Source organism: Lissotriton helveticus, chromosome 1_2 (assembly GCF_964261635.1).
Source record: "Lissotriton helveticus chromosome 1_2, aLisHel1.1, whole genome shotgun sequence".
Lineage (NCBI taxonomy): Eukaryota > Metazoa > Chordata > Amphibia > Caudata > Salamandridae > Lissotriton > Lissotriton helveticus.
The window spans coordinates 360,464,394-360,487,469 of record NC_136058.1 but is presented as its reverse complement, the minus strand read 5'-3'; the positions used below and the strand labels follow the sequence as shown (position 1 = coordinate 360,487,469).

General features: G+C 45.0%; 1 protein-coding gene across 4 annotated transcripts in view; it reads left to right on the top strand.

Annotated features, from left to right (window-relative positions):
- The window catches only part of LOC144805362 (membrane-spanning 4-domains subfamily A member 4A-like), a 201,056-nt gene extending 179,202 nt beyond the window's left edge, over positions 1-21,854 (top strand). For all 4 annotated transcript variants that reach the window (XM_078671962.1, XM_078671961.1, XM_078671959.1 and 1 more), the window contains 3 exons: positions 2,560-2,736; positions 11,510-11,638; positions 20,409-21,854. In XM_078671962.1, coding sequence (XP_078528088.1) covers positions 2,560-2,736; positions 11,510-11,638; positions 20,409-20,537 — 435 coding nt within the window. In that variant the 3' untranslated portion in view covers positions 20,538-21,854. The remainder of the gene's footprint in view (positions 1-2,559; positions 2,737-11,509; positions 11,639-20,408) is intronic.
- The last annotated feature ends 1,222 nt before the right edge of the window (positions 21,855-23,076 follow it).

The following is a 23,076-nucleotide window of genomic DNA, read 5'->3' as shown; positions in this document are numbered from 1 at the left end:
TTCTTAGTAGCGAGGTTGTGCAACATAGCACAAGTTGTAAGGATCTTACAGCATATGACTGGTGAGTACTGCCGTGCCCCTCCACTTTTGTGGAGGCAGCAGAACCTGCTCTTCAGAAGGCCAAAGGTGCACTCCACGATGTTCCGGGTTGATTTATGTGCCACATTGTATCATCTCTGGCTGGGGGTCGTGGGGTTGAGGTAGGGTGTCAGGACGAAGGAACGAAGGGCATATGCACTATCCCCTAATGTGAAAAAAGAAAACAATTACTCACAGGCACACATTTACATACGTCTGCATTATCTATCAAGAGAGATTCACACACTAATTTACCTAGCAGGTATCCTTTGCCAAATTCCCCTGCTGTCAGGCGGGTGTAAATCCCACTGTTTTGGAAGATGTAGGAGTCGTGGGTGCTTCCCGGGCACTTGGCCACTATGTCTGTGATCATGTACTTGGCATCACAGATCACTTGTACATTTATTGTGTGAGATGACTTCCGGTTCCTGTAAATGTGCTCAGTGGCAGCAGGTGGGCATATTGGGATGTGGGACCCTTCAATGCAGCCAATCACGTGTGGAAAATTTGCCATTAGGTAGAAGTCAGTCTTGGTCCTGAGCAGGTCCGCATCAGTGTCCGGGAAGCGGATGTAATGCTCCATTCTTTGCATCATGGCATCCAGGCACTTCCTGAAGAAACGGGACAGGCAGCTCTGGGACACCCCACCTACCGCAGCAACAACACTCTGGTAACTGCCAGATGCAAGCAGGTGTATGCTACAGAGCACCTGTACATGTGGTGGTATGGTGTGCGCCCTTGGTGTTGGGTGCTCCAGGAGTGGGTGCAGGTCCCTAATCAGGTCCAGGATGGTTTGTGGGTGCAGCCTGTACCTTTGCAGGATCTCTGGCTCAGTCACTTGGAAGAGTGTGATCCTCTGCCTGTAGACCTGCTCCTCCCTTCTCCAATCCCTCTCTCCTGCAGCCTGTAACCGTAGCCGCATTGCTATGACGTTGAATGCCGCCATTCTGGTAACACTGTTGCATTTTGGGACCCTATTTTATAGCCTGCACCTGGTTACCACCTGCTTTCAATGCATGGTAAATACCGACTCTTAAATACCGAATTTGAAGCAAATTCAGTATTTTAGTGTTGACCTACATCTCAAAAGTCTTATTTTTCCATTTCTTATTTTCCGAATCGGTAAATTTACCGATTCAGAATATTTACTGATTCGGAAAATTTACCGATTCGGAATATTTGCCAATTCGGTATTTTTACCGACTCGGTAATTCTACCGATTCGGTAATTTTACAGAATCGGAGAAGTTACCGATTCGGTAGTTTTTGTGTGCCCTACATCTCAATGTCCAAATACCGGTCGGTAACGGCCGAAATTACCGATTTTCGCCCGTTACTGACCGGTATTTGGCTACCTACATCTGGCCCTAGATGTGGTGTTTTCATTTTTCTAACATTTTATGTCAAAAGTGGCGTTGTTTTCTTTGAGAAAAAAAGATTTTAAAAAAAGAATGCAGTTTTCAAACAAATAAAGATTATTGAGTAATCATAGTACATATTGACTAGTTGTTTTTTCACTTATGGGCTCGGCCTTACTGATTGAGCCACATCCATTGTAGTTCTTTCTTCAGATAATGAATCCCAGCACACAGATAAGAGAACCAGAGCTCACCTCTGCTGCTAGGTAATGAATCCCAGATCAGAGATAAGAAAATTGGAGCTCATCTGTGCTGCTAGGTGGTGAATCCCAGATCAGAGATAAGAAAGTTAGAGCTCACCTGTGCTGCTAGGTAATGAATCCCAGATCAGAGATAAGAAATCTGGAGCTCACCTCTGCTGCTAGGTAATGAATCCCAGATCAGAGGGTAAGAAAGCTGGAGCTCATCTGTGCTGCTAGGTAATGAATCCCAGATCAGAGGGTAAGAAAGCTGGAGCTCACCTGTGCTGCTAGGTAATGAATCCCAGATCAGAGGTAAGAAAGCTGGAGCTCACCTGTGCTGCTAGGTAATGAATCTCAGATCAGAGATCAGAAATCTAGAGCTCACCTCTGTCCCCAAGCTAGAGAAACTGCTGCTAGGTAATGAATCCCATATCAAACATAAGAGTGATAGAGCTCAACTCTACTCCAATGAGCTACTGCTGCCTGGTACTGACTTCCAGCAAAAAGATGAGAAGACAGTGTTCACTTTCCTCCTGTACTAAAGCTACTCCGGGCTCGCAGATCAGAAAGCTAGAGCTCTCCCATGTGTCAAAGATGACGTAGTGACTTCCACCTGAGAGATCTGAAAGCCCGAGCTGACATCATTTCTAGAGCTAGACTTCTGCCAAGGTGTGACCTCAGCTCAGCAATCAGAAAGCCACACCCGTGCTGCCACAACCAAGTTCTGAGCACTACTACACATCAACCAAAACAGGAAATATTCAGAAAATCCTGATTGACAGGTTTTTGCTCTTCTAACTCAATTTCCATTTTCTCGCCAATGTATTGCCACTTGTATCACTGACTGCATGTGTTAACTCCAAGAAATCTGTTTGTTTTCAGGTGCGTGGAAGTATGGCGATGAATATTGTCAGCACCATCATTACTCTCCCAGCGATAATCATTACCTCCCTTGATATCCTTCTTGGGTCTATGAACCTGTCTGAATCTTCCGCTTGTGACATTTCCATCCCTGGCAATGATGGCCAGTCTTGCCGCAGCTACCAGGCCGGCCTGGTGGTAAGTATTGAGTCCTCCACAGAACTTCCTCCCCATACAGTGGCGTGGGCCTAGATGATGTGGCCTCCCTAACCTGCAACATAACTGTCCTTTCTCACCCCCCATTAGAAAACATATCTCAGCCTGAAATTCAGTGGCATTCCCAATAAATAGTTTGTTTTTCTTAAATAGTGATTCATGTGGAAAGGAGATTTAGAACAATATGCTCATCCTATAACATCAGTAAACAATGTAATAATCTATAAATACCTGTTCCTGAGAGATGGTTTCTTGTGGAATTCATAGATAACCTAACCTTATGGCCCATGAGCTGCATGTGTAGTACAGTAGTAGCAGTGGAGTTCAGGTCCCTTAAGCCCAAGGGTCTGTGACCGATACCCTGACATGTGCAGCCAGAGGTTGTCATGTATGTTTTCTGGGAGTCATAAGTAGCCTCTTTCATTACTCACCATATTGTAGTCGTCACAGTACAGCCTGGAATTACCAAGGGTTGTTGGGAGATAATGGGGCAGAAGTTTGCAACACACCTGTGTCCTGTTGGTGACACTCTGCAGTGATTTGTCGGAATTTGTGCCACATGAGTACTTGCACAAAACCATAGTAAACAACGCCCCCCCCCACCCTCCCAGGAGTCCGGGAGCATATAACGGAAGCCTGCCTGTAAATATTCACACCTCATCCTTACATTTAGAATGACCCTCCCCCCCAATGTTGGCCCCTGAAATGGACCACCTCATACCTAAAAGAAGATCTGCATGGCCTTTAACCACTTCCTGAGTACCAGTCCATCCAATCAGCAGCAGCCTATCACGTGCCTGTGCCCAATTACCACTGCATGCTCCCCAGGTAGAACCAAGACATACAAAGTCAAGGGGTGAATCTGGCGCATGGAGGGGGGCTTATGTTGGCCACATGCCCTCTTCTGAGTAGAATAAAGTACATTATTCATTTTCTGAGAATGATTGCTGGCCCCTTAATAAAAAATGCTAATCCTATCAAGTTGAACCCACTCCTATTTGTAGGAATTTAGACAGAGTTGGTTTAGAAGTGAACACTTCTAAAAATAAAGTTGTACAAATTTAAGGAAAGAAAAATCCTAAATATTATTGACTCCAAACATCACAATCTAAGTAAAGACTAGATCCATAATTTCTGAACATTTGTACAAAAATACAGATTACTGCCATTGCAATGAATCTATTGGAACTCATTCAACAATACCTGTGTTATAAACCTGATGTTCTTGGCCTTATTTCTCTGTGTCTTAACCTTAGTTAGAATCTACCACTATGGGTCCCAATGGGTTACATGCGATCACCGCTTCTTGACATCTCAGAATGACAATCTTTTAGGGGATGAGTGTAATAAAGTCTATGCAAGCAGATTTCCAAGCCATCGCTAGATCCGACTTTTACCTGTTTAGGACCATACACAAACCTACAAACTCAGAATGAACAGCCAGGTGTGGTAAACAGATAAATGGACTGGGGGTCTGATTCACAAAGGTGACTTATACTTTTACGTAAATTTACGATTGCTTGCTATGAAATGAAATGAATGAAATGGAAGAAAATTTATAACGCGCAACTAAAACCCGAGGGCATCAAGGCGCCTATCAAAAATTAATCAGAAAAGGCAGAAGCAAAAACTACGGGTAAGCTTTGGCGAATAGCCGTGTCTTCAGGACTTTTCTGAAAGACTGAAGAGTGGAGAGGGCCTTAATTTCCACAGGAAGAGCATTCCACATTTTTGGTGCTATAGTGGAAAAAGCTCTGCCACCCCATTTAGCTCTGCGAATGCGTGGTACAGACAGCAGAGATTTGTTGGCAGAGCGCAGATTCTTCGAGGGGCAATAAGGGGCCAAGAGAGCCCTAATCCCCCCTGACCTATTTCTCGCTAAGGCGCCAAAGGTCAGCCACAAGATTTTAAAAGAAATCCTGTCATCAATGGGGAGCCAATGTAGCGCTTTCCTAGCGGAGGTGGCTGACGCACGTTTGGGTAAGTCCAACACAAACTTGGCCGCCGCATTATGGACCATTTGAAGGCGCTGCAGCAGCCCCTTGTTGAGTCCTGCATACAGCGCATTACAATAGTCAAGTCGGGAGCCTATAAGTGCAACCACGGCTTTCTTTCTGGCCTGCTGAGATAAGTAATGTTTAATCTTCCTCAAGATGTGTATTATGCCCCAACAGGTGGAAACTGTTCTATTTACCCGCTGACGCATATTGAGGGTAGGGTCCATCAAAACTCCTAAGTTTTTAGCCAGAGCGGCGGGTACCGGACAAGCCTCCAGTGAGGCAGGCCACCAATTTGCCGACCAGATGTCCTCCTTTCCCCTAAACACCAAGATCTCCGTCTTCTCACCGTTCAGTTTTAATGAATTGTATGTCATCCATTGCGCGACTGCCTCCAGACAAGATCTAAAATTGGAGGCAGCCTCGTTAATAGACTGGTAGAAGGAGACCAGGATCTGGGTATCGTCGGCGTAGGAAACTACCTCCATCCCGAAAGATCTTATCAGTCTGGCAAGTGGGGTCACATAGATGTTGAAAATGGTCGGACTTAATGCCGACCCCTGAGGGACCCCACATTGCACAGACAGGGGTGGAGATAGAAACTGCCCCAGCATCACTCTCTGTTCCCTCTGGTATAGGAAGGAAGTCAGCAAATTAAGAGCGGACCCCTCCACCCCAATCTCCCTTAGGCGAGATGTTAACACCGTGGGAGAGAGGGTGTCAAACGCAGCAGTAAGATCTAGCAGGATGAGGAGGGTGGTCTGTCCCCTATCAACTCGAGTGCGGATATTATCCAGCACTATGGTAAGGGCCGACTCAGTGCTATGCTCCCTCCTGAATCCATGCTGCGAATGATCTAAAAGGCCAAAGTTCTCCAGAAAGGCCGCGAGATGTTTATTAAGATGCATTTCCAGCATCTTCACAGCGGCAGGGAGCAGCGAAATGGGGCGAAAGTTTTTAAGTACCCCAGGGTCCAGTGTTGGTTTCTTAAGTAATGGTTTCACCACTGCCCTTTTCCATTGCTGAGGGAAGGTGCCAAACCTCATTGCCCCATTCATGATCTCCAAAAGGGGAGGTAAAAGGGTCTCCTTACACTGCTTAAAAAGCAAGAGCGGACAGGGATCTAAGGGGAGCCTGATCTGGTCCTAGAGAGAAGGTCCTCTAGTTCCTGAAATACAAGGGGAGGGAAGGATGCCAAGCGTCCCGAAGGAACAAACTCCACCGTAGATAGAACAGACTCAGCGGAGCCAGAGGAACCAGCCATTTCAACCTTCTGAAGCTCTAGGGCCGAATACAAATCAGCAATCTTAGCCTGGAAGAAAGAGGCAATGTTGTTACACAGCAGCTGAGAGCCGATGACAGGATCAGGAATCTGAAGGGAGGTCAGAAAATCAACAATCTTAAAAAGCTCTTTCGCGGAGGAAAGTGAGGTGGTACAAGCAGTAAAATATTGTTGCTTGGCTTTTATAACCTCCACCTTATAGCCCCTCAATAAGATTTTATGGGCCTCTTTTTCCTTCAAATCCCAGCTGGCCAACCAGAGACGCTCCTGCCTCCTAACTCCCTGCCTAAGAGATCTTAATGACTCGGAGAACCAGGGGGCCGAAGGCTTTTTTCTGGCCGAGTAACGTAAACGTGTCACAAAAGACAGTCCTATTTTTAATGTGCGGAGACTTCACAGTCATAAAGATTTTACTCGTAAAATTCCTTTATGAATAACATACAATCATAAACTTACACAAAAGTGTAACTTTACCTCTGTGAATCAGGTCCTGCCATAATAAGAAATAACATGAAGGGACCTGAGTTGGTCAAAGCTGCAAGCTTACTGAAAACTGTAAACAGGGTGGCAGTCTGTCGCACTTCTTCATCCATCAAATTGTTAACAACTGTGTTTGATAATATGCGACAACTGCACCAACATATGCAGTGAATCAGGCCGATAGTCAGATATAAATGTTACTATAAAATTGTGGGAGAGCGGTCCGGATCAATAGACGAGGAGGCTGTATATAGTGTGCCAGTTGTACGGTTTTTATTAACAAATTCGTTATAGTCTAGGGTCCACTGTCTGGTGTCTGTGTTTCTTCTTTTAGATGTTCCAATTCTCCTCTGTGTTCCAAGGGGCGGGCTGTGCAGGCCGCATGGTCCTTCCCCGGGAGGCTCAAAAGAGAGAAAAGAAGAACAAGTAGTTGTCAGTTCTTCCTATGGTCCCTATCCTATACGTAGGATACCGTCACCACACCCAACAGGTGATAGAACAAAAGGAAATGGGAGTGAAGGGGTAGGTCTTGTGAGGGACAAGGTTGTTGGATTGGGGTTGCACGGTGCATTCAGCGGTATCGGGGGGGGGGAGTTTGGCTTAACAGTCTTGATCCGGTTACACCCTTTTAACAACTAGTTCCACCCTTGGGTTACCGATGTCAGTAATGGCCAACCACTGCTGAGAATAACGCTATCCACACAACATTCAAAGGCTAACAAACAATGGAGGAATAATCTTGACTGCAAAGAAATTATTACGGGCCCCTTTTCCTTACTTCAGGATCCGCCCGCCACCCTCCCGTAGTGTCCCATGCTTCTCTACCCCCCTCCTCCCTCACCTCGCAAGCACACCCCACTCATCGGCTCTGCCGCAACTCTCCTCGTGAGTTGCGGCCGCTCTTCAGCCACCTCCTGTGGGGACCACCAGTCCTCGCACCACGTCTCGTCTTCTTCGGGTTCTCCTCTGTTCACCGCACCTTCCGCACGGTCCGGCTCTTCTCGGCGTTCGTCCTCTCTTCCGGGTTCTTCGCGCCCTCCGTCTGCTTCCTCCTCCGCTTTCACGTCCGGCACCAGTGTGCTTCCGGGGTTAGTCCTGCCCACTTCCTCTTGGCCGTGGAATCGACCTGGTCGCTGATCAAACAAAGGACATGGGGATGTTACTGGTGCTCCATGGTGATCCTGTTTTATCGTCTGGTCAGGTAAGCTACGGGACCTCGGGGTTCACCCGGTCAGGCGGGACAATTCCTCACAAAAATACAATACATGAGTAATGGGCACAAACACTTTCAGGATTAGACAGCACAAGTATCCTAGTGGTACATATACACAGACACCTATAAAGGTCACAAGTGCTAATTCCTAGTAGCGGACACCAGTTAGGTCATTTCAACATAATTGTTGGACTTTGCCCTTTTTGCAGGTTCATCCCTGAACTTTTTGCCTTCCTCCTGTTACTTTTTCTGACATGTTGTTGGTGGTTTTAGGACTCTAGGCACTTTATCACTGCTGTCTAGTGTAAAGTGCATGTGCTCTCTATGGTAAAACGTGATAAGATTGGTCTACACCTTTTTGGCTAATTGAATTTACCTATCAGTCCCCAGTAATGTGGTATCTAATATACCTGGGGCCAGTAAATTAAATGCTACTGGTGGGCTTGCAGCGCTGCTTGGCGCCACCCACCAAAGTAGCCTTTCATATGTGTCTCAGGCCTCTGCCATGGCAGGGCCTGCGGGCATAGTTTACTGCCGCTGTGACGTGGTATATAAAGTGGGTGCCACGTCTGTGACTCCCCTTTTTCTACATATCAGTCACCCCTAAGGTAGGCCCAAGCTAGCCCTATGGGAAGTTTGCATTGTAGGTAAAAGGTAGGACATGTGCCTTAACTGTGTGGCATGTCCTGGTAGTGACAAACAGCCATTTTGGTTTCTCACTACTGTGAGGCTGCCCTCTCATAGGAATGCATTGGGGTTTCCCTGATAAATGCTTCAGTGATCATTCCTGATCTGAGAGGAGTAGAGTGGACACGTTTTGTATGTTTGGAATAGTGGTTATAAATGCGGCACAATGGTATTCTCAGATTTACTATCACTATTTTAGAAATGCCACTTTTAGAAGTGGGCATTTCTGTGTGCTATGTGTCTTTGTGCCTGCCTGATGGGTATTGTATGTCTGGTTCTGGAGTGACATGGGCTGGGTGAGTCAGCACTAGGCTGAATAGGCCAATCTGAATTTGGAGTGATGGGAGGAGTAGCACCTGGGACTGAATGGGACTGTGCCTGCCTTCCAGAATGCTGGCTCCGCCCCCTGTGGTGTGTCTAGTGCCAGAGCCTACTCTGACAAAGGAGGTGGTGGTGCACCTTTAGGAAAGAGTGTGAGTGCCCCCAAGAACTGGTTTTGACTGGGCATAGGCCTGTGCCAGGGGGGGAGAACAAAGACATGGAAGGTATCAGTGCTGGGGCAGTGACCCAATGTCTGCTGAACTGAACTGGGTCTAAAGAACACTCTGCCAGGCGGGGCCACCATGGAACTCAACTACTGCCTGCTGGGTGGTTTGAGTTGGTCTGCTCTCTGCTAGGAGACACTGCATGCTGGCCTCCTGTTGTGGATGACTTGGGGACATCAGAGCTCTTCCAAGTGCTGTTACTGTGCTTATTTTTTAATTTCCTGTGTTCATTTGCTTTCTTGGAACTCCCCTACTTACTGGAAGTTTCCAGGTACTGTGCGCTACTACTACTCTGCCACCACACTGGGTAATTCACCCTTTGTGGATTAAGGAGCGCTTGGTGTTGGCCCCCATGAAGCGCAGGGGCTTTTCCCTTCGTTGTGGGGAAAGGAGCCCAGGAAACGCAATCCTTTCTCCCCGGGGACATGGGGGAAAGCGTGGAAGGAGCGCGGGCTGCTCGTGGCAGCACCGCCCGGCGGAATCCTCTCCTTGTCACCCCCTTCCTTGTGCCTGGAGAGAGAGGAAGGCATGGCCGCCCAGCAGCGGGCTCTAGCTAAAGTAGCTGTGTCATTACTGGGCACCACGGGGGACAAACAACAAGATTCTCTCAGAGCTGGACAGGCCGCCCGGAGATCCCAGCATTTCCCTGGTAGCCGATGTGTGAACCTAAGCCAGTGCGGCCCGTGCAACCTTTGACCCCGGTTGTGGGCAGGGCCATTCGGACCGCCGCCCGAGAGTGGAGATGCATGGTTGTTAGAGGAGAGGCCCGCGGAAGAACCAGAAGTCAGGGCAGTCTGCGCATGACTGGGCGCGGGACCTCAACTGGGAAGAGAGGCTAGAGGAAGCCAGGCAGAGGTGCAGTATGGTTGTGAGCAATTCTCCCGTTTCCACGAGGAGCCCAGCGTGCTGCCCGAGCCGCCAGAAAGTGAGACTGGTTCACCCATATGTTGTCAGCAATGGAGACTGGCATTGCTGAAAGCGCAAGGTGAGCGCTTTTCCTTCTTTTACTTGGGCGAGGAGAGGGGGCTGCGGGAGCAATGGAGGCTTCGCTCCGGGGATCTGCGAGGCAGGGCACCAGGCACCCGACACCTGGTTCCTGCAGCAGTGGTGAGTATCGGGATGGCCCCTTTCCATGGAGCGGGTAGCACTGTTGTTTTCCAGCCCCAAGGGGCCATTGAATGTTGTCCTTTGAGTGCTGTCCTGGCATCAACGTAATGCCCTCATCTGTTTACACCATCACAGCTGCGCTGCATGGTCAATGGCAACTGCATGCTGATCGGATGTTGGGGGCATTTTGGGAGTGGCATCACGGGGCAAGCCCAGTAGGGGCCCCGGATTCAGAGTTGCCACATATGTCCTGGCTGCATGACCAGGGGAATAGGCTTCTGTCATTTGTAGGCTACTTTGCAAAGGGGGTAGTATTACCAGAGCCTCCTGTTGTAATGGTGTGTTACTGGGTGCAGTTTATGCCCTGAGGTCCTACAGGAAGCCTGCGGGCTAATTTGCAAGTGATGTGTACCTGGTGATAAAGTGTGCACCTAAGGAATAAGGTTAGGACGTTCACTGCTAGTTAGGATGTTGCCTGATATGTGTATGCTAAGTGTACTTTTACTAGTAGTTACTGGTTGTACTCACTAATTTTGATGGTTATACCTAAAAGGGGCATGATGTAATTATGATTTACATGCTCAGGGTTTATGCCTAATGTGATTGATGCATAACGTGTTTACGCTAAGTGGCTTACCAGTAGTCATTGTTTGTTTCATTACTTACCTGTTCTAATGGTGCTGACAGTGGCCCGTTTGGCCCTGTTATGTTATAATCCCCTGTAAAGTCATACCTCGTGCCAGGTGGCACAGTGTATATATGTGATTGCGTTCTAATGTGTTTTATGAGGAATACAAAGGCTATTTTTTATATAACATTGCGTGGAGTTTCTTTTGTGGTGTGCCTAGTGTGTCGCTGCTGTGTGTGTTGCGCAAACGCTTTACACATTGCCTCTGGGATAAGTCTGACGGCTCTGCCAAGCTACCAAGGGGGTGAGCAGGGGTTATGTTCAGTGTGTAGCTCCCTTGCCCTGACTAGAGTGGTGGTTTCTGCCTGGTTTGGGTGCAAGCCCTAGCCAACCAGAAGTCCCATTTCCAACAATAATCCTACACATTCACAGCATTGAGAGATCCTCCTGAACAGTGTATATTGTGCTATAAATTAGCCGTCATTAATATAATTTTATTCAGGTAACTTGTAGTGCAAACCTCGCCTTCAGACTGTCTCATGATGAACATTACGCTTATAGTAAAGTAGCCTCTGTTGCATGGAGTCAACCAGTGAGTTCTCGTCTTTCTTGTTTATGTTGTTTATGCCTCTTCACGGGAGACCCCACATTCTGATGGCTCTTAAGATTACAGAGCAAAATATTGGAGATACAGATATGTTATCTATGCAGTCTTTCAACAGACATTCTTCTGTGGTATCTACAAACACCTCTTCCTCATAATGTCCTCCTTGTTACGTTAAGTGTTGCCAATACTCCATTTGGTTTCTGTTTCAGGCGCAGCAGCGAGGCGTTGCGGCATTGGCTCTGATACTCAACACGTTGGAGCTCTGCATCACACTGTCAACCTCCATATTTGCTTGCAAGGCTGTGTGTCAATGCTGTGGTGCCTCAAAAGTAACACAGGTAAATAAACATTGTGCAGAGTGTGTCTGTTGCTTGCACCCTCCTGCTTAGAATATTTCATCTTACATTCTTCATGTATAATCTTATTGCTTTTGTCAGTCTGCGGAAGTGTTCTCTTTCCTTTTTTTTACCAATCTCTATACCCTTTGACCTGCTGAATCTTTTCTGTCTTAAACATGATAAACTGCTCTCCCACAACTTATTTTCTCCCACCTTGGTCTTTCTTTCTTTCTTTCTTCTTTCTTCTTTCTTCCTTTTTCTTGTTTCTTTCTTTCTTCTTTCATCCTTTCTTTTATTCTCTCTTCTGTTTTACCCAGCCATCGTTTCCTCACACTGCTCCTGGATTTCCTCATCCGAATTTGTCTGTTCCTACAGATCTGTGGCATTTCAGATTCTGGACGAACTATTACTTTTGAATGTCATAATCTCCCCTATTCTCACTTAGGCCCTTTTTCGCTTCATTATTACATCATGTTTCCTCATGCTGCCATCTTGTTTTGCAACATTCAATGTTTTTCTCTTTTGCACTTTCCTTTTAAAGCTTCATTGTGTTCTGTTTGATTGAATTACTTACCGAATGAACCTCGTCTATGTTCTTCTATTGAATCTGAGCCATCCCAGATCTTTTTCTTCTTTCCTGAGCTCCACAAGCACGTTCTATTTCCTCACAGTGTATAACCTCGCTCTTTTTTGCCTCTATTTTGGTATATCATTGTTTCATACTACATCTCTTGACTTAAAGTATCCTTCCATTTATATATTATCAAACTTCTCTTCAACTTTGTCGCTGGTGATGAAGTCAGTCTATTCTTTCTCCTCAAATGATTTGCTTTACCTCACTCTTCTGTTTCCTAGGCTGACTCACTTCCCTTTTCCTTCAGAGTCGAACCTTAGTACCTCAAGTCTCTGCTTTTGGAAAAGTCCTCTCATCTTTATGTTGTCTCATACCCCTCTCATCTTTATGTTGTCTCATACCCCAGAACATGCAATAAGTCAATTCCCATTGTAAATTACCCCTGTAGTGTACCTGCAGGAACACATATATCTCATTCGCCTAATGTTTCTACTCGGAGTTGGAAACATTTGCTTGTTCATCAGATGCTGCATCTGAACACTCAAACATTTGCCGTTCGTCTAAAGCTTGCTGTTCAATGCACACTTGTTCACTTCATATCAATCAGTTTCAAATGAAAGTTTGATTGTGCTCAATGTCACATTGATGAAGTTGCCTCTGTGATTCCAGTGCATCCCTGTGGCATTCCACAGCACTAGCTGTGCTTTTGTAGAAGCATAACCAGAAAGAATGATGGTGCAGTGGCTGCTGCTATCCAAATAGTGATGGCTTGATAAGCAAAGTTAGTTTTTTGACTCATGGGTGAAGCTGATGTGAATGTATAGTTCTTTGTCAACATAGAAAAGGCTTGGCTTGGAATAGAATCTAGCTGGGTCTTCAGAGACCCTCTGATTCTGATTTGTCATAGCCAGTGTGATTACATTTACTTCTTTTATGCTTCATGATATGAGAAGTTGGTTCACATGTTGTTCACTTGTAAAAGTTCAGCCCAGGTTCCTTGTTGTCACAGTTTGCATTTCTTTAGTTTTAGAGTCAGTGAAATAGGCCTAAATATAATTTCAAAGGTACAATGGGGGTTGGGAGCACACTGCCTAACAGTCCCAGCACAGTTCGCCCCTTTGCATCCTGGTAAATGCAGTACACAGTTCAAACTTACTTCAAAAATAGCTGGAGTTTTTCACCAAAGTTGGTGCAGACATTGCTGTATATCTCTAGACACGTGTTTCTGGGTTGAGCCCTTCATCAGTAGAGAGCAGCAGTTTTAGAGAGCAAAGAAAAATCATCTGGGGTTGCTGGAAATGCTGCCAAGTTCCTCTCAGGTCACAGTACCACTCACAGGCACACAGGTGCATCTTCAAAGCTCGTCAGCTTGCTCAAAACATCCTTCGCCATCGAAACATACTTCGCCGTCGAGACATCCTTCGCCGTCGAGACAAGGTGAGAAGAGACATAGAATGAGGTCGTCATCCACGCGTAGTCGGTCCAAGTCTGGCTCGCCTACGACGTCAAGAGGTCGGGGCTCGATGTTGCCACATCAACGTCAAAGCTCGCCACCGAGAGGCTCTGGACCGACGGCGAGAGGTCCAATGGCATCGACGTCGAGCCAAACACCAAGGGCTACGACGACGAAGAGACCCAGACATTCGACGTTGAGACACATGCCATGGACATCGTCGACGAAGAGGTCGACGCCGAAAAGATCACCGTCTCAATCAGCTTCTCCCTCAGCGAAGAGACCTAGGGCAACGTCGAAGGACCGTTCGACGCGGCACGCCCAGGTGGTGACATCAGGGAGTGCTTCTTCCTCCCCAGGGCTTCAGATAGTGCAAGTATCTCCAGAGCCCTCACCAGTACCGTCTCCAGCCCAGCCAACCAATATCTCTCCGAGATGGCTAGGAGATATTAGAGAGTGGAAGATCCGCAGGATTAATGTACCACGGTCTTCTTCAAGATCCAGGTCACCCTTGATCCAGTCAGTGCATTTTTCGGGGAGGCACGAACGTACCATGCTGAGAAGGTCCCCATCGGTAAGAAGGCATTCTATATGTCTAATACATATATGGCACCCCTAAGGCAGGCCCTAAACAGCCCATTGAATAGTGTATTTACCAAGCTGGACATGAACTTTTAAGTTCTACATGTCTAGGTAGTGAAAGACTCTTACATTTATTTTTCACTAATGCAAGACCTACCTCTCCCATAGGATATCATCGTATTACCTTATTGCATCGAATAAGTTATAACTAGATTGGAAGCAGGTTGGAAAGTCATGTTTAGTTTGTGAGGAATTGTAATTTAAAACTCTCTTTAATGGTAAAGTCAGACATTTTAACTCACAATTCTGAAAATGCCACTTGTCCTAACTATTTGATGCCTGCAGCCTATTCCTCAGTCACATGACTAGGTGTAGAACGCAGTTAGTCTTTGACAGCCACACAATAGGGAGTCTGAGTGTTGGCAGGATGGGCCATCTCTGCCAGGATGTGGCGGCAGAGCTGGCACCTGCCACACTTGCAATTCAATGGGGCTGCCTCAGCATACCCCAAATAACTTCACACGAACCTATTGTGCCCCCAGACAAACTGAGACTAGGGCAGGTGCTCCTGATTGAAAATTACCAGCAGACAATAACTCCAACTGAACAACACATTGCCAAATATATAACGAAGGCCAGAGCTTCAGCAGAAATGGAACCAGATAAGATCCCTGTGAAAGTCCTGCAGATTAACCCAGAAGACTGGAGCAGGTTCCCAGCCCCCCTTTTTACTTATAGTTACGAAACTTGCACTATCCCGAGTTTTTGGAAAGGTAGCATCGTCATTCCACTCTTTAAAAATGGCTCCCATCTCTTACCCAGGAACTACCATCATATTGCACTTCTGGACGCAACAGGGAAGATTTTTTGCGACCAGCATCTTAGACCATTTGAAAGACTGGGCTTTTATCAGAGGTGCGATTCCCATGGTCCAAGCTAGCTTTCAGTCAATAACAGACAATACAGCAATTTTAAGTATGTGATATTTAAATCTCAGGTAGTCTGTAGTGTGTTTGCAGATGAGGGGGGGTCTGACTCATAAGATCACCAAAGCGAATGGTCTGAAGCAGGGATGTTTATTAGCACTTCTTTAATTTTCCCTATACTTAAGTTATTAACTAGACTGTTTTTTAAGCATCACTAATTCTCCTCCCAAATTAGCCTCATACAGTATACATACGCTAACGTCGCCAGTGATGTGGTCATTTTTGACCTAACACCGATCAGTCTACAGCGAAATGTAGATGCATTACTCAGTTATACCGAAGAAAATGATTTAGTGAATATATCAAGAACAAAGGTAGTAAAATTTAAAGGGAAAAACATCATATCCTGCATTATTGGAAATTGGGTGGGAGGTCTATGGAAATTTCAAAAGTCTATTCCTATCTTGGGAGAGTATTCTCTCAGACACTCCAAACTTCCTCCCGTTACCAGCATATAGAACTCAAGGCGGTAGCTCACACAATTGCCTTAAAGAGATTCTACTTTTCCTCTGGAAAGAGACATTTCTACTCTCTCTTAGAAGGGTTATTGTGCAACAATATATACCCATAAACAAATGGCATAGATTAAACTAGTATGAAGGGAAGCTACTTCGTAAAATAACTACAGTGAGCCAAGCCCATATGTTTTCGATATAATATAAATGCTGCTAGAGACTTAATAGAATTATAACTATATACTCGCAATGAATTTGTATGCTACAATCCTTTTTAAAATTATTTTAAATAATTGTTATAGATATGGTATTTATTAAGAATAATAATTAATTGAATCTGTAATTATTTGTGTTGATCTCTGTAAAGGTCAAATTCAAAATAAAATTGATTGTTTGATTGATTGATTGACCAGGGCAGGGCAGGGAGGCAGGATACTCCAGGCACCTTTGTAGAGGGAAACGCTAGAGGCTTCTCCCACTTTGAAGAGGGCACCAGGTATTAAAAGGGCATCCTCGGGCACCATTATTCAGTACCCTCCGGGACCTGCAGATACTAAAGAAGAAGGATACCCTGCTGCTCTGCTGTTTGAGGCCTTCCTGCTTGCTAAGAAGGCAGACTGGAGCTGATCCCTTCATCCTCGGCTGAGTGACTCCAAGTAGCAGCTGACTGACCTCCTGTTAGAGCTACAGGCACATAACAAGCTCCAGAGGCCTCCCTGCACCTGCCCAGCTGCCTTGCTGCATGGACCTGCAACTGGACATATATGAGCCCTGTTGGCCTCTGCAGGAGTGAGTTCCTAATACCCAAGCGGTGCCCCTTAGGTCCTGGACCCTTGTTGGAATATCTGTTATACTCCCCCTTGAAGTGTAGAATAAATATAAACATGCCAGTTCGTGCCAAGGTTTGCCGACCACGAACGCAAAGCTCTGGTGATCTCCATTCTTTGCTGTACAGCATCCACCAGCGATAACCGGCAACAAGAGATCTTCACTGACCATCCTCGATGCCCGACAGGATCTTGGTACTACTGTGACAACCATACGCAAAACTCTCCCTGCTTCTCGTGACCTCCTCCACCAAAAACGGAACTCCTCGATCTGAACTTTAGAAGATATCTTTTTCAGCTGAATTAACATGTGTCTGGCCTGCACTACATTACCATCGGCCTGAACTTATGACTTTTGATTTGATTTGATTTGAAATATTACTTATTAAGAGCACGAATGCCGTGTCGTCTTGGCGCTGACTGTGACACATGAGTTACTAGCTTGAGAATCTGATGCATTAGGTTTGAGAGAACAACCAGGTTTTCAGCTCCTTCCTAAACATCATCCGGTTAGGTTGGAGTCGCAATGTGGATGGCATCTGATTCCAGAGTCTGGCCACACAGAATGACAGCATGCTGCCACCACATCTTGCTTGCGTATTTTTGGAATACATAAAAAGCCCTTTGTTGAAGATCTGAGTGATCTAGCAGGAGAGTATATTGTGAAAAGTGTCTGCATCTCCCCAGATATTCCTTCATAGAGAGCCTTGTGTAGTATACAAAGAGCCTTAAAGTTAGCTCTTTGCTGAACGGGCAGCCAATGTAGGGCTCTAATAGCCTCTGATGTTGGGTGTCCCTTGGGGATGTTCATGAGCAGTCTGGCAGCAGCATTTTGCAGTGATTGCAGCTTCCTCTCCTGTGCTTTAATAATTCCCACAAAGAGCGCGTTGCAGTAGTCGATTTTGGATAGAAAAAGTGCTACTACAACGTTTTTTTGAAGATTGTATGTAATAAAGGGGAAGATTTTCCTCAATGTTTTTAGGAGAAAAAACAGGAGGAAGTTAGTTGGTTAACTTGGGCTGACAGATTTAGCTGCTCATCTAGAATCACCCCCAAGTTCTTAACCTTGGTACCTGGACTAGGACAGGCTCCCGCCTCCGTAGGCCACCAGTTGTTATTCCACAACGGAGGTCCCTTACCTCAGTTTTGTCCGTGTTTATTTTTAGAAAGTTCGAGCTCATCTAGTTCATGATGTCCTTCAGACATACATTGAAGTTGTTAGCCACTGCTTCTGATGGTTGAGAAACCGAGATTTTAAGCTGCGAATCGTCCGCATACATAGTCAAGGAAAAACCATGCTTTCTGATTAGCGTTGCCAATGAGGACACATTGATGTTGAAAAGAGTCGGTGACAAGGCAGATCCTTGCGGCACACCACATGGGTGTTGAAAGGTACCAGACTGGAGTTTGTCCCAGTGAATGCTCTGTTCTCTATTTTCTAGGAAGGAGGAGAGGAGGGTCAGAGCGGTGTCCTCCACCCCTACGTCTCTCAGCCGCTGTATTAGCACTGTATGGTTCACGGTAACAAATGCCGCCAAGAGATCTAGTAGGTTCAGGATCGCTCTGCCCCCCATCTACTATCCTCCGGAGCCCCTCCGTTGCTAGCACCAAAGCTGTCTCCGTAGAATGACAGGGTCTGAACCCATGTTGGCTAGAGTCCAGCAATACATTCTCTTCTAGGTAGTGATTCAGGTCTTTGTTCATCGCTTTTTCCAATATTTTTGCTGCCAGGGGTAGCCTAGAGATTGGTCGATAATTTTATGGCTCTAGGGGACCCAGAGTCTGCTTTTTAAGGATAGGCCTTTTTCCATACACTGGGATATTTACGCGTTCCTATAACTTGATTCAAGAGAGGGGTAAGGTGTATGCTAATAGTATTAGCTACTAGTTGGAACGTTACTGGTGGGCATGGGTAAAATGGCGAACCGGATTTTGTTGATGTCAGGTGGTCGTGAAACTCCTCCATCGTCAAAGCCCTAAAGTTTGACAGCCTCCTAAATGTTGTATACACTTTTACATTTTCAGTGATATTTACTGGAACAGTGGTGGTCATATTTAGAAGATCATTATAGATCAGCTGAACTTTGCTCTGGAAGACTTTGGCCATTTCGTTACGTAGGGCTTGATCTGTTCTAAACTGAGCTGTATGCTGAGGTTTAGCTAGTGTGTGTACTGTTTTAAAAAGTTCCTTAGAGGAGTGTTCCGCCTCTCCTATTTTAGCCGTGAAATAGACACGTTTGGCTTCAATGATAGCTTTTTTATAGTCGTCCAGGCTACAATTACAAGCTAGGCTCCTAGTCTCGCACAACCTGAAAGTCATGAGTGACGCTTTGTGCTTTTAGGCGATATACTTATCTGAAATTATAAAATTTTACTCTATTTTTTAAATTGGTTTAGAATTTTCCTTGTGCTGTTTTCACTTTATTACTATTAGAGACAATGTTTAAAGTATTTATGTAGCGCTCAAAGTTAAGCCTGACTGCTTTTGTACCAAGCAACCACAGGGTTAAGCATGGGTTAATTTTGTGACTTTTTGTGGTTCACCCTGACAAGGATTGTAGCTGTTGCGTGAGTAGGGTTTCACTCCTACTCACCAACAACCCAATTTCTCACAAGCCCTTATAAGCATGTTTAGTGTGTATGATTAAAAAGAAATCTAAAACTGTCTCAAAGGTTAGAGTTACAAATTCAGCAGTCAGATTGATCAGTTGGCTTTCGCTCTCTGAGCACATCAGACCACACCCTGCTCTGTGTCATGATCCCACAAAGACCACGTTAGAAAGCTGAAAAAGTTGTTCAAAAGTCAATATATGATAACTGCCCAGATTGCTGACTGAAAACGTCCAATAGCTTATGACTTATGGTCCAAACAATTTGACAGATTTGCTAACACTTTGCAGTGGATTGCATCATAAAAGTATCCTTCCAGTACAAACTCTATACTAAGCATCATGCACACACACTTCCACCATGGTGCAAGGATGAGTTCATGGCCCAAGGTAGCCAGAAGTGCTCCAGGTCAGAGAAACCGTGCCATATCTTAGTAGATATGGGTCTTTTCTGCTCTACCACTTTGACACATTGTAGCCCAGAATCTTTTATGATAGACTTTCAGACTTTTCAAACATTGTTTATGTGTTGAATACTACAGCACACACGACAAGTTTGAAAAGGTTGGAAAAATAAAAATAGTTCTCCAAGTTAACACCTGCCTCAAGAAGGTTCTAAGCCCGGACTACGACTGTTAGTAGATACTGCATTGCATCAGAAACAATGGGTTTTGTGTGAGAGCACCCGTGTACCACCAATGGGCCTCCCCTTTATGTGACATAACACAAAGTAGCTCAGCATGTTACTTTGTGTTACTTTTAGGCAAGTTTTTTGTGCAAAAAGGGTTTTGAACAAGAAAGTAAATAACAAATGAACATTTTGCTCCAGTTTGCATCAGCTTTTGTGACTTTACACTAGTGTAAACTGTTGATAAAACTGGTGCTTAGTTTTGTGAGTATTCAGAGTGCCATGAAGGTTTACAAACATGTTCTTTGTAATTAAACGTAACAGAATATCTGGGATGGCTTATGCTTAATGAAGTATAATGGCTGATGGGTAATGCATGGTGGAAGTTGATAGGTGATCTCCAATGGCTTCTGTCTGATGCTGCCTGCTGACGGCTCAACTGTATTTGATGATGTCAGTGGGATGCGTATGTATGATGGCTGATGTATATGCATAATACATGTCATGATTAATAGACAATATGGGGATTTGAGCTTTTGGGTGGTTTTGTGCTGGGTTTTTAATATAGTTGAATTAATAGTTATGCAGTTTTTGTTGTCAGTGGTTGATGGACAGTGTACTTTGAAATTTATTTTGGTAAAATCTTCCCTTTATAGTCTCAGCCCATGTTTGTGGTGCAGAATACCTACGGACAGGAACTGATATTCCCTCCTGTACAAGAGCCGTCAGCAGTTTTCCCACCGCCGTATGATGTGAACCCTGTGACCAATGTGAAACGTCAGTGAGGACTGGGTGCAGATTACACATATCTCTACGAAGACTCTGATCACTTCAGCACTATTTTTTATTGATATGCCTACAAGATTTGGGACCCCATCCTAAAGCACAGAGGCTGCCAGTGATAATTTTCACTGCTATGGAACATGTATGCAAAATTCCAATTAAAACCCTGCACATTTTATAAGCGTAATTTAAACTGTCCCTCCAGCATCTATGTTTTCTCCAATGGAGATGCCATCTTTAATGCAAATGTGGTTTATTTTGAGCACTCATCAGCACAAAATGATGCACCCAATGTCCTGGTCTTACTTGCAACATGGAGAGGAGGACATGCCATAATGGTGGGTTCAGGTATTCTTGCATCAGTGTGTTAATTCTTCAGAATTTATGTGATGCCTATAAATAGAAAGTGTTGTTTGAGTAAACACCTTTCTGATGAGATGTGTTCAGGGCTTCAGTAAAGCAATGTACCAACTTGTTTTATTCGATAAAATCAGCAAAAGAAAGGTGAGTAACAGCAATGCTCCCCTCAATGCTCACCACTCAGCGTATGCGTTCAGATCGATGGAAGGCGCAGCATGGTGCGGCACAAACTTGATCAACTATTCTTTGTTGCCTGACCTGAAGAAGGTCCTTAATGCCAATATACAAGAAGTCAAGTTACGAGGATACTACATACCAGTGCTTAATTTGTAAAATATTAAGTGCCACACCCACTTCCTCTGGTTCCACCTACTTCCACCACTAGCTCCACCCACATCTGTATATGCTCCGTCAAAATTGTACAACTTGCATGGCTGAAAGCCAGATGTAATACCAAAGTTGAATTTCAGCCAGCTAGCCTTCCTCCAACATGGTATTGATAGAAGGTTCCTACCCTCCAGCGCTCCAAGTAAATTTCGAAAAAAAATTAAATCAAAAAGTGCATTTAAAGCACAATTTTGGCTTAATGTGCTAAAATCACTAATGCACTGTAAGGAAATACATGAAATATTCCTGTGCTCTATGTGCCGACTTGGGAAAGGAGAATACTGGGGTATATCCTGGTCCCTGTATCTTAGCGGTCAGCCTGAACTTGTGACTTTCCCCCAGTCTAGCGAGACCAGATGACCGCAAGTGGAGCTTTGTGCTTTTAGGTGCAATACCTACCATAAATCTTTAAAATTTCACATCTTCAGTTCTAACAATTATATTTTTGTCCTTTTGGTGTCAAATAATGTTTTACAGTTTATTGTTCTAAATTGGTGTGGGGTTTTTCTTATGTTGTGTTTTCACTTTAATACTGTTTGTGTATGCTGAATAAATACTACAGATTGCCTCTACGCTAATCCTGACTGCTTTTGTGCCAAGCTATCCGAGGGTTAAGCACAGATTCATGTAGGAACTTCTAAGGTTCACCCCGATGGGGATTGTGACTGTTGCTTCAGAAGAGCTCACACCCTCCCCTTCAATCAACAACCCAATTTCTCACCACAGCCATACAACTTTCATCTTGTACATACACTGCACCAAGATTTGACTGTGCTGGGGTCACTCACCAGGGATAGTGGAACACCCTCTTTTACTAAGTAGAGCAAAACTTAAGCGCGATCAGTAGAAGGGACAGGATAGAAAGAAGGCAGTGCTAAGAAGAGAGGGACCAAGGAGAGAGAGGGTATAAAAGAGGGAAATACTGAGAGCCAAGCAAGTAGGGGTAGGGAGTGGGAGAGCAGGCGCTTCTGAGGGAAGACAGGGCAAAAGCAGGAAACGGGCTGAGAGCAGAAGGTTTGTAGGCAAGAGGTTTGGGAGGAAGAGGGAGAGCAATGATTGCTGAGGAAAGAATGTCCAGGCATGAAGGGATTGGAGAGAGTGAGGTCAAGCCCTTGTGGGGAGAGAGGGAATAGATTGTGGAGGCAGTGAAAGCAGGCATTGTTGGGCATAGACTGGAACTCAGTCAGGACCCGGCTCTCACACTGGGGCATGCTTCGCGCCTTCCCTGCCTCTAGCCTTCATCCTGAGATATTAAAAGGAGTCATCAATCTATTTAATATTAAACCGGTTTTACCTTGTTGCATTGTTTTTTTCTGTGTCGATATGTGCAATTGGTACCACGTAAAAAAGCAATTTCGCTTCTTTGATTTTTGCTCCCCAGCCTTCTGAGAAAATAGTTTCCATTTACCAAGTTCTCAAGCAGTTCTTTCCTTAGTCTTATAACTAGTTACCTTTTGCCAGCAGTAACTCACTAAAGATATCCAGGTACTACATGACCTGTCTCCCATCCACCAGGAAGCTTTGTTGTTAAAAACTGTCAGTATTGTAGGTTAGAACATTTTTATATTCGAGCCAAAATAAACCTACCTCTATGGAAAAAATTAAGTAGGTTTGTATGCAAATCATTATCCTGAAAACTTATGTCGGAAAGTCAAAGACAAAACGCCTGAACAAAATACTTGAAATGATTCTTAGACATGAAAAATATCTGGTGCCTCTTAGGGGTCAGAATCTCTGAAAAGACACACCGCCTTAACAGCACCAATAGCCATGGATTTTGGTTCCCTTTCATTT